The following is a 12038-nucleotide window of genomic DNA, read 5'->3' as shown; positions in this document are numbered from 1 at the left end:
TGCACCCGGAGACTATAGCTGGTCCAGAATGCGGCCGCACGGGCAATTATGGGGAGAACGAGGTTCACCCATGTAACACCTCTCCTGCGCGAGCTGCACTGGCTCCCTGTGGTCTACCGGTTGCGCTTCAAGGTGTTAATCACCATCTTTAAAGCGCTCCATGGCACAGGACCTAGTTATTTGCGGGATCGTATCCTGCCCCATACATCCCTGCGACCAATCCGTTCTCACAGAGAGGGACTCCTCCGGGTGCCGTCCACTAGGCAGTGCCAGAGGGTGGCGCCCAGGAGTAGGGCCTTCTCTGTGATGGGCCCAGCCCTCTGGAACGACCTCCCCCCAGATATTAGGACAACGACTGATCTCCGCTCCTTCCGCACGAAACTCAAGACCCACCTGTTCCAACTAGCCGGCCTGGCTTAATTAGAACTCTCTAACATCCCTGGCAATTTTAAACTGTAATTTAAATCTTTTGGGTATTTTAACTGTTTTAATTGTTGTAATTTTACTGTTATTTATCTTAACTTTGTGGCTTTTATTTCTATTTGAATTGTTAAATGTTGATGTATTTACCTCCTTCATGCCACACACCTATATATTTGATTGTACGTCGCCCCGAGTCCCTTCGCGGAGAGGGCGCGACTGATAAATCAAATAAATAAATAAATAATAAATAAATAAATAAACAAACAAACAAACAAACAAATAAATAAATAAATAAATAAGATACAGCAGAGCTCCATTAATAGAAGACAGCATGGTTAAGGTGTTGAATAAGGAATGGGAAAGGATTAAATAAGGCTTGTTTAGATTTTAGACAATCTTCAGTCACTGAAGAAATTCACTGGGTGACTTTGGACCAGTCACTGTATACAGTGCAATGCACCTCACAAACCTGGTACTATATAAAAGTCTATAGAGCTTTGAGCCAGGAAAGCATTGGCTAACAAAAGAAGTGATGAAAGTGGAAAGTAAAGCACTTTGCATATAATTTAAAAAGGGAAAAGAATCTAAGGATAAAGGTAGGGGAAAAAAGAACAGATTATAGAAACAGAAAACTTGGAATTATTTATAAGTCTGAATTTTCTGATGTTCTATGTAAATAGTGAATATTTTTCTTTTAGAGTATAGCTGTCTCATTGTAAGCACTGTGTTGTTAGGTATGCCTCTTGCGTTTCCCCCAACACAATAGTTTCCCTTCCACATCAACTGTGCGGTAGGTTGGATTGAGAGAGGTTGACTACCCCAAGAACCTTTAATGGATGTTGAACCTGGGTCTCCCCAGTCCTATTCGCCTATCTCTAAGGAACCATCTTTGTCAATGTTAAGACTCAGCTTCATTATAGCAGAGCTAGGAAAATCATTCGTTCCTTATCATCAAGATCTCTTTTGGATGCTTTCCATAGCCACTTATTTAGCATAATAGGTCTGGAATACTGAGGACTCAAGTGGCATGTTTTGGAGATACTGTCCAGGTGATAATAGGAAGTAGCTTAGCTGTTTGGAACAATGTAGAAAATAATAGAATATTTTTGTGAAAATAAAATCTGGAAAGGTTTCTTTTAGGGAAAATGTGGAGATTAGCTTTCCTCCCATTTACTGGGTTTTCTTTCTCCATATTCAATTAATAATTACAACAGGGAGAAAGGACTGGCAGTAAAAGAGTATCAGCAAAAATTGGAGGGATTAAATCCTCCAGTTATCCCAAAAAAAACTATTTCCATGGTACCATTCACTATCTCATATACAGTATGTTTGGGCAGCTCTTGCTAGCCAGTATAAAATACGGTGCTGCCATAAATGAGCATTTGCCTGGAAGATAAAATTCATTTGAACAGGAAATATTTGGTATTATCTCATTCTCCATTTCATATGTGACTCTTGATATTTGTCAGTTGATTGGATTGAATTATCAGACAAGAATGCAATCCCTTAAAACACAGTGTTCTAATTTGTGCTATTGGCATTTTGCTAATCAGTTTTAACTCTTGGTAGCTTAAGGAGTGAAGTGACAAAATTATCATCATCCCATTAGGAAGAAAGTGGAAACTCACTTCATCTTTAGGCAAAAGGGAAAGAACAATGAAAGCCATGATTAGGATTCCCGCTTGGCAAAATTGAGATGCTTACAATGTTCCTAGAAGTCTTAATTTTTGTTGTGAAGAGATCTTCATGTTTGACTCCCCTTCCCCTTCCTCCTGCCTCTCAGTCTTCTTCCCCTTAGCCTATGGGAAAGAATTTCCCCAGTAATTCCACAGCTTCCCCATTCCCTCTCTTCAAATAGTACAGATCCGGGGTCATAAATCTTCCTGTCTTTAAGCTTCTGTCCCAATGCTCTGTATGGTAGTGGCTATTTCCAGCATGGCTTGAGAATGCCGGGCAGGATGCATGCTATGTGCTGCTTGGGTGAAAACCAATCTCATTTCATATCTGCTCCCTTCTCATCCACATGCTGTGTGCACACTTTACTTTTGCTTGCAGTCACAATGCTAGGTAAATCTCTTATTTGTGAAAAATAAGAGATTTGCACCTTTTTGATATCTATATCTCAGATGCACCACTAAAATTGCAAATTTGAGTGCTCACAAAACTGAAAGTTTCTTCATTAAAAAAACAACCCCTTGACATAAAGAAAATCTAATTAAAATCTTTTCCTCTAACTTAGCTGTTGTGAGAAATGCTGTAGTGCAGAAATAATAATGTGAGTCCCCACGCTGGCCTAAAACAATATCATTGTGGCATGGGGAGAGAGAAGGCTGCGTTCCAATGAGAGCAAGTTATTGGGGCAGAGAGGGAACATACTTGCAGTGGGTGGGAACAAAACTTAAGGGTTGAGCTCATGCTCAATGCATGAGGTCACACCTTAAACAAAGCAATGGTTGTTTTAATCAGGATTCACTGAATTAGCTAAAACTGGATAAGTTTGCAAAATTAATTAAACCAAACAACCAACATTGAATTTTGCTAAGTGCAATAACAGTGCCCAAGTACTTTCAGAAAGCATGGCCATCCCAGACACTTTCTCTTATGAGGAAGTACAGCATTTTAGTCTAAAATAGGGCTTGGCAAACTACAGCTCACAAGCCAAATTAGTCACACTGCCTGCTTTTATATGGCAAACAAGCTAAAAATTGAGTGCGCAGTTGACAGATTGCCATGCCCTGGGCTTCAGCTATGCTTCTCACATGCAGAGGGGCATGAAATGCTTGCAGGCTAGCACCATCCAATGGTTGCCATGCCTTTTGGCCTGCCAGCTCCGCCTGTAGAAGATAAGCATAGAAAATGTTTGCTGACTCCAATCAAAAACACTATTGAGCTTCTAATTACAACTAGCTATCCTAACAGAAATAATAATTAAAAAAAGAAGGAATGAGCCATCCTGTAGGGATAAATTTTACCCCATCAAGGGCCTCTCATTAGAAATTCTGATCTGTCAAGTACTCTAGGGGTCTCCAACCTTCGATCTGTAGACTGGCACCAGTCCGCAGCATGCCAGAAACTGGGCCGCACAAACAGGCGAAGCCACATCTACGAGATGCAGGCGAGCATGTGAAATCACACACATTCTGGTCCGCAGAAAAGCCTCTCTGAGGAACCGGTCCCTGGCCCCCTAAAGGTTGGGCACAACTAAAATATTGTATAGCTAGAAAGTGTCATATAAGAAAAGCCCAATCTACTAGATTTTCTGTCTTAGATAGTCTTCAGCAAGATTGCTTATGTCTCATTTGGAAAGAAAAAAAAAGGGTTTTGTAGTAGGATATTCTGAATGCTTAGAATTATTTTCAAGAATAGCTGCCCTATCACTAAATGTCCTAACTGAGGCTGCTTCCACGTTAGGCTTTTATCAAGGATATACTGTATATCTCACTTGCTTTGTATTATTACTTCACTTTCCTGATACTTTTTTTCAGCTTCTTACAGCCTGTCTGACACCAGTAGTTAACCAAATTGATTTGAGGGGAAAAGGTCTTTTGTATCCAAGTGGTGTAATTTTCCCATTTGCAACTAATTAATCAGATAGGGAAACCTATCCTCATTTAGGACACTTTCACTGTGATTTTCATTGGTGTTCTATTATTTGCTTTTTTCCCCCCAGAATTTCCATATCTAAATATAGCTATCTATTGCAGTTCAGTGAAAAAAATTGCACAGTTATAATACTAATTTAAATTTTTAAACATCCATTGCTTTCTAATGATTAGGTTTAGCATTAAGGTTTTTTTTTAAAAAAAATTGATTACATTTTCAGATCAACAAGTATAATTGTCCATAAAACATTAGCTTTTAATGTAATCAGGCAGCCATATTGAAATACATAAAATAATTTGCATATATAGTGAATTGGTTATCAGTACCCAAAACAAATTTACTGATGTTGATTAAAGTTTTACGAGTAGAAAAAGCAAACATTTTCCAGCAATATAAAATGTCAGATGGAATTCTGCTACTTGTCTGCAGAGAAAGACCTATGACAAATGCTTCTTAGAGGTGCCTACTGCTTCCACTTTTAGAATTCTGCCATACACTAAGCTAAGTCATAAGATGGCTGTTTTGCCTCTGGGCTGACATGCTGTATAAAATCTATCATTGTGATTTATAAACTATAGTTTATAGCTTGGATTTCCAGTGTGATGGCTATATAACTCACTATGCCTATAGATACATTTATTGACACTGCCGGGCTTCATATCCAGCTATACTTTATTTCATTTTTAAAAATATGTTTGGGGTGGTGGTGGTTTCAAGTGGAGTGAGCATTTGAATGTTTGTTGACTTCTGGTGGCTGCATAAACAAGTCCCTTCAGTTTTCTTAGCAAGTTTTTTTTTTTTGGGGGGGGGAAGTAGTTTGCTATTATCTGTATTCTGGGATTAAGAGAGAACAAGTGGCCTAAAGTCACCCAGCTAGTTGTGTGCCCACTGAATCACTAAAACTCATAGTCTCACAGTCTTAAGCCCAATGTCTTAACCACAACAACTAAATAATCACTACACTAATCATTTCATAATATTATACTAGAAGTTGAAAACATGTTTTTAAAAAATCAGTGTTCCAGTTTCCAAAATATTATTCCCAGTTTGTGTATTTTGTGACTCCAGTCATTTATCCAACAAGTCAATGTTATGTTAGCTTAGCATAACATATGAGCACTGCCTTCTCCATCACTTTCATCATTGTTTTAATAATAGTTTCTGCATCCTGGTTCCAAACCAATGCCAGGCCACACAATATGCTTTCAGGCAGTCTGCAAGTGAATGACAGAAATCAAAACAGTCATAACATTTCAGGGCCATGTATTAAATCCCATGTCTTTTTTAATCTTACCCACTATTTTGATGTGTTTAATGCTTGCCATGTTCTTTAGCCAAAAGAATCCCCATGCAAATATCATTTTTTTAAGGGAAGGAAAAAATCAAACATAGATTATATAGGTTATATTTTACATCTGTATTCTTACAATTATATGCCAGCATGAGAACAATTTCAGCAGCCCGATGGAATATGTGCCTTCAGAAGAGTCAATGTGAGCTGGTATCTTGCAGAGATAACAAACTACATAGATTTTCTTTTCTCCTGCTCTCCTGTTACTTCCTGCAGTTGTTGCTAGTTAGATAATAATTGAATCTATTAATGTTTTAGCTAATCTAGTGTTTTCAAAATTAATTTTCAGAAGCTGAACATCTAGTAGGTTAATTATTTCACTTTCCCAAACCAAATGGTTTCTGATCTTAAAGTAGCTTTTTTAATGAATTTCAAACACAGAATTCATGATGAAATGGCTGAAAAAGATTAGACAAAGTTGAATTCTGATTATATTCTTTACACCATTTTACACTGTATTAACCGACTTAACAGTATAAGGGTATTTAATCAAATAACATATGTATCTATATTCTATATATGTATATATTTTTGACCTGTCCTGACAGTTGTTTTTTTTTCTCTGTACACAAAGTACACATATAAGGTGACATTCCATGCATTTAATGAAATGGTATCTAATCTATGAAAAAGTATATTATCTACCTACCTACCTACCTACCTACCTACCTACCTACCTACCTATCATCTATCTATCTCATTATATTGCCAAGAAACAGAGAGTTTGTTGAAAAATTTGTCACATCTAGTTGCTACCATTGCTCCAGGTCTATTAAATATGCTGCTATCTGTAACTGCCTGCTTTCTTTACATTACTTAAGGTTTTCAAATCAAATTATGTGCATTGGTCAGGGTAGGGAAGAAGACCCTTTGACAATCAGTACTTGAGCATGCTGGTATTTTAAAAAAGAGTTTTAAAGCAACATATTCCATCAAGTGAAAGTTTCCAAAATCATGGCATATGGATATTTTTTAATATTTTGATGATCTATCTAAGATATTTTTGAAAGTTAATTACATATTGAAGTAATTCTTACACCATATTTCCTAAAGTTAGCTATGATTTGTAATTTAATCAGAATTGAGCTGCCCAACACGACATACCAACCATAACATAGAACACCAACCATGAATTGCTGCATGTTAACAACATATTTTTATCCTGCCTTTATAACTTTATAAGTAACTCAAGGCAAGTTGCTTATTCAAAGTATCTGCTGTTATTATACACCTGGGATACCCAAACGCAAAGAACAACTAGTACAGATATCTGTTCTAAAGAACATTTGCAAAAAGAGGTCCACAAAATAATACTATAACATAGCTGGGAATAGTTCCATTTCTGCCACTGACACAGTAGCTATTACTCAAGATTTGCTAAGGGATGCTTTGTGCAGGTTATCATATTCTGTGTAGCATTCAAAAACAGAAGTAAGGGAGAATAAGACAATAACATTTTTGCTATGATCAAATCCAAATAAACTTAGTGCAGTCATTAGCCAGCAGAAAAAAAGAAGAAAAACAATTGTTTTCAAATATACAGAACATTAACAATAAATAAGGAGCAACACAGAAAAATATGTTAAAAAGCTTCATTCTTACAGTTAATCTAAAATTTAGAATTATAAAGCCCCAGATAAATCTGAGGTAGATACAATAGAGTAGTGGACATTTAAAAAATGACCAATGCTGAAGTAAAGCCATTTTCAGAAAAGTTCAATGGCTCTTGATTATTCTTTGTCTAGTTTTATATGTTACTACACAAAAATTTGGCAATCTTATATGTTATTTCAAAAGTAATTTATTGTCGCTTCTTGGGCTTTTGGTCATTAAAAAAAAAGAAAATGAAATATATAGTAAGTATTGTAAAGATTCCCCCAAATATTTATAAACCATGATCCAGACTTTCAGTATGAATATGATGCTTAGATATGGAATTTTACTTCAAAGTGTAGGGTACCAAAATAACAAAAGGCTTAAACAATCAGGTTTCCAGGTAAGATTCTAGTCTGGTCTACAAATGGATTGATTTCTAAGATGATTGGGATTGATGACTGTTATCAGTGTTCAACACACTAAATTATCAGGATTAGCAAATCCATTTTAGCTAAAACAAAAAAGAATTACCGAAGTTATAATGGGTTTGCTTTCTTACCATAGCTGAGGAGAAAATTTAACTGCCTGTTAATTTCTACAAGATCAAAAAATTATGCACAGTAGTTTTTATTTATGTTTTGCAGGATGAGGTGAAACTGCCAACCAAGCTGAGCATAAGTAAATCTGTGAAAGAAATAGAAAAAGAGGAAGAAGGGGAAGAGATCCCAGATGGTGAGGAGCACCCTGGAGAGGATCATATTGAGCTCTCCTCAGATGAAGAGGTTGAAGTTGAAGAGATTATTGAGGAATCACGAGCAGAACGTATTAAGAGAAGCAGCATGAGGAAGGTTGATGACTTCAAGAAGGCATTCTCTAAGGAGAAAATGGAGAAGACCAAGTTGAGAACTAGAGAGAACATAGAGAAGACCAAGCTGAAGACCAAAGAGAACCTGGAGAAAACCAAGCAAAATCTGGAGAAGACCCGACATAACCTAGAAAAGAGAATGAACAAACTAGGCACTAAGATAGTCACCACTGAACGCAGGGAGAAGATGAAGACTTCCCGAGATAAGCTGAAGAAGTCCTTCACCCCTGATCATGTAGTCTATGCACGTTCCAAGACAGCTGTCTATAAAGTGCCACCTTTCACCTTTCATGTCAAGAAGATCCGTGAGGGAGAGGTAGAAGTGAAGGCCACGGAGATGGTGGAAGTTGGTGGAGATGAGACAGAGAACACAGATCTGCTGAGAAGCGAAAGCCCTGAGATGAGCACACTTCTGCAGATCACCGAGGAGTCAGATGCAGTGCTTCAAGAGAAGAGTGACAGTGAGTGAGGCAGATAGCAGTATGAAAGCATCAAATGCTGAATATATAATCTTCCACATTTTCCACATTTCCTCTTTTTGGCCTCACATGGGCATGCGCATGCACACATACACATGCATACATATACATACACAATATATACAGAATTTTTACAGCTCGCCTTCTCCTTTTTCAACATGTAGCTTCAAGGTGCATTTTTGTATATTTCTGATTCATCATATAGAACATGGAACATACTTATAATCCAGCAAAATACCATTCCTGCTACTAAAAGCTTGCTTTGCCAGCCTGCCATGGCAATATCCCAATGTCCCAAAGGTGCTACCCAAGAAATAATCTATTTCTATGCTCAAGAAGCATGCTGTGTCTTAGCTATGCTCTTTGATGTCAAGAATGCTTCCTGGAGATCTAAACGCAAACTTGTCAGACAGAAGAACGAAGTGCAGGCATGGAAGCAAAGAAGGGATTGGCTCAGTATATCATAGAACTAGGGAATAATGAAGGGAACATGGAAATTACTGCTTGAATTCAAAGATATTGTGATGCCTGATTCAGGCATACAGGCTGTGCATACTTCAATTTCCAAGAGATTATATGGAAAAAGTTGCACTTAGTAGGCCTTATTTCACCAGTAAAAATCAAGTGATTGCCAATAAAAACATCAACAGGGAGTAATATAAACAGGGTGTCCATTTGCACTATTAGCTATACAGATCTGTGAAGCTACTGCAACATGGTTGAAAAGGGGATACTGGTCTGGGGATGAGGAGTGGGTGCAAGGAACATTGGACAAGTAGGGAGAATCAAGGGGGGGGGGAAGATGGCTCAAGGACAGAGTGGATGTGGCCTTATGACAGCTTTAGCTACCAGCAATAAAGGGTTATCAACATCAACAAAACAGGAGGCAACTATCATCTATTACGTTAACAATCTTGACTTCCATTCCTGGGCTGGATCCAGAGAGCATTGCAGGGTTATTTTCTGCCTATGCCAGGGCTCCAGCAGTAGGCCAGCCTTAACTAGTTGTGTAATACTTGAGTACATGCAGTTTTTACTAAGCTTGTAACATAGAAAGGGTGTCAAAGTGTAAGAGTTCACTAATACAGGATAATTCATTACGGGGAAAGGGATTCTCAGATACCCTCCCTGAACAATACACTATTCAGAAACACACACATACTAACTTCCGTACAGCTACCTCTTTGGCTTGCAGGGGACAGTTTTCAAGTGAGCCTGAAGCCTCGCTTTCTAGTGATGACAATGGCCTCCTTCCCCATTTTCTGACACATGTAACCTTCCCTTGCATGATTTTGTGAATTACCCCAGCTCCCGCTTTCCTGCCTTCCTCACATTCTATTGGGATTTTCCCCCAGTGTCTCTCTATGGTCAAGGAGAAAATATTTGCAGGTATGAATCCATCATATGTCTTGCAATTCTGCATCCAACGTATCTACCACAAATGCCACATCTGTACCGGAACTGCCTATTCTAACATCCCCAGAAATGGCTTGGCTACTCAGACCTTAGCAAGAAGAAGTGTATGTGTGTAAGGGGTGTTTTTATTGGACTGAGAAGTGTGCAAGTGAGTAAGGGTTGTTCCCTTTGCACTGCACTTTCCTTCAAGCCTTTCAGTTCTTGTCATGGATCTAGAAGAAGAGAGAGCCCAGGATGTAAGATATGCTTGGCCTTCAAAACCATCAAAGATCCGATGGGGATCTTGCCTCATTCTGGGGAAAATAAATATGTGGGGAAGAGGGTGCTGTGCCAAGCAGCCGCATTGCTCTTTTTTCTAAGACTGCATCCTGGTGAGCAGCATGAATAATAAACTTTCTTTTCTACATGGACAAGTGTAAAGTGTTTTGGGGAACAACATTACAAAGATTAGTGAACTAGAAGCAGGAACATTTCCACAATCAAATGACATTTTTAAAAAGTACATCAACACCTCCTTTCTGTTTTTGAGGAAAAGTTCCCAAGAACAAGAAATAAATTGAAATAGGAAATGAGACATAGATCCCATTGGGAAGTGGGGAGAGAGAAGGGAGACAGCAGTTGCCTCAGTAGAAGCAGAAGGATTGGCCAAATGACTGTTCACTCTTTAGAGCAGCCCTTCCCAACCTTGTCCTTCAAAGGGACAAAAGTTTCTAGTTTGCCTAGCTAAAAAATATTGGTTGGGAATGGTGGGAGCAGCAGTGCCAATACAACCAAAATGCTGTGGGTTGGAGAAGACTGCTAATGGTGTTGCTTGTCCACCATATTTTTACTATTTAATAGATCTTACCAGCAAAATTTACTTATTAGCAAAACTTACCAGTCAAAGCCTGCAGGGTGCTTAAATCTGCCCCGCAAGGCTGGCCTGGAAACAGCAAAGGGCCAGCCTGTAGTGCCTCTAGCAGCCAAACGGGGGTGCAGGGTGCACCTCATTTTGGCCAGTAGGATGCTGCAGGAGACCATCCAGGCTGAAAATAGAGTACAGGGGGCAGTGTGCAGACACACACACCCCATGCCCCATTTTGGCCATCAGGATGCTGCAGGAGGTGCCCGTCCCATTTGCCCTGTTCTGTTCTACAGAGAACAACAATGCTGATCCAGCCATCGAAGAAATCATTTTGACGCTTCTAATTTAGTGACTTCAAAGTTACAACTGAAGTTACAACTGAAAATAGTGAGTTATGTCCATTTTTCACACAATTGCAACATCCCCAGAGTCATGTGATCAAAATTCAGATGGCATGTATTTATTTAATCAAAATTCAATTGGCATGTATTTATGACTGTTGCAGTGTCCTGGGATCTTGTGATCATCTTTTGTAACCTGACAAGCTCGGTTAATGGGGAAACCAGACTCACTGAACAACTGTATTATTAACAACTGCAGTGATTCACTTTAAAACTGGCAAGAAAGGTTGTAAAATGGGGCAAAACTCACTTAACAAATGTCTCATTTAGCAACTGAAATTTTGGGCTCAATTGTGGTAACTCGAGGACTATCTATAATTCACCTTGGCTTCAGGGGTGGGATTGAAAAATGTTAGCAACCGGTTCTCTGCCCAGTTGCTGGGTGGGTGTGGCCATGGGGGACATGGCCTACTCAGCTTCCTGCACCAGGTTGGGAGGGGGTGTTTTTGCCCTCACCAGACTCCAGAGGCTTTCCCTGAGCCTCTGAGAGGGCAAAAACTGCCTTCCCCAGGCTCTGGAGCCCCCCCCCCCCCGGAAGCCAGAAACAGACCCATTTCTGGACTTCTGGGAGACCATTTTTCACCCTCCCCAAGCTCTGGAGGCTTTCCCCGAGCCCCCAGGAGAGTGATAATGTCCTCCCCTGGGCTCCAGAAACTGGGCCTGTTTCTGGACTTCTGGAACTTCTAGGAGGCCTGTTTTTCACCCTCCCTACGCTCCAGAGGCTTTTCTCAAGCCTCTGGGAGAGGAAAAACAGCCTCTCCAGGGGCTCGAGGCCCTCCAGAACTTCTGGTAGTCCCGTTTTTCGCCCTCCCAAAGCCTCCGCGCGGCCCCTGCACTTACCTGGCATGATGAACAGACTGTATGTAGACTCCTAGGAGCGTTGGGCAGGGCCATCCAGTCCTTGCAATAAATGGTTTGGCAATATTGGCATCGGTTCGCCAGAACCGGTTCAAACGTGCTGAATCCCACCCTTGGTTGGCTTGCACAATTTTACTGGAAAAGAATGTTCAGATGAAATGATCGAAGGAGATACAGATTACCCAGTCTATGTGGAAAATGT

The 12038-nt window shown here is 39.6% G+C and overlaps 1 protein-coding gene across 1 annotated transcript in view; it reads left to right on the top strand.

Moving 5' to 3' along the window:
- The window catches only part of CAVIN1 (caveolae associated protein 1), a 29740-nt gene extending 19594 nt beyond the window's left edge, over positions 1–10146 (top strand). Inside the window, exon 2 of the mRNA XM_081971170.1 lies at positions 7618–10146. Within this exon, the coding sequence (XP_081827296.1) occupies positions 7618–8307 (690 nt within the window). The 3' untranslated portion in view covers positions 8308–10146. The remainder of the gene's footprint in view (positions 1–7617) is intronic.
- The last annotated feature ends 1892 nt before the right edge of the window (positions 10147–12038 follow it).

The sequence above is a fragment of the Natrix helvetica genome (genome assembly GCF_964273705.1).
Source record: "Natrix helvetica genome assembly, chromosome: Z".
NCBI classification, from domain to species: Eukaryota; Metazoa; Chordata; class Lepidosauria; order Squamata; family Natricidae; genus Natrix; species Natrix helvetica.
Note: the sequence above shows the minus strand (reverse complement) of the source record. Positions and strands in the feature narration are given on the sequence as shown.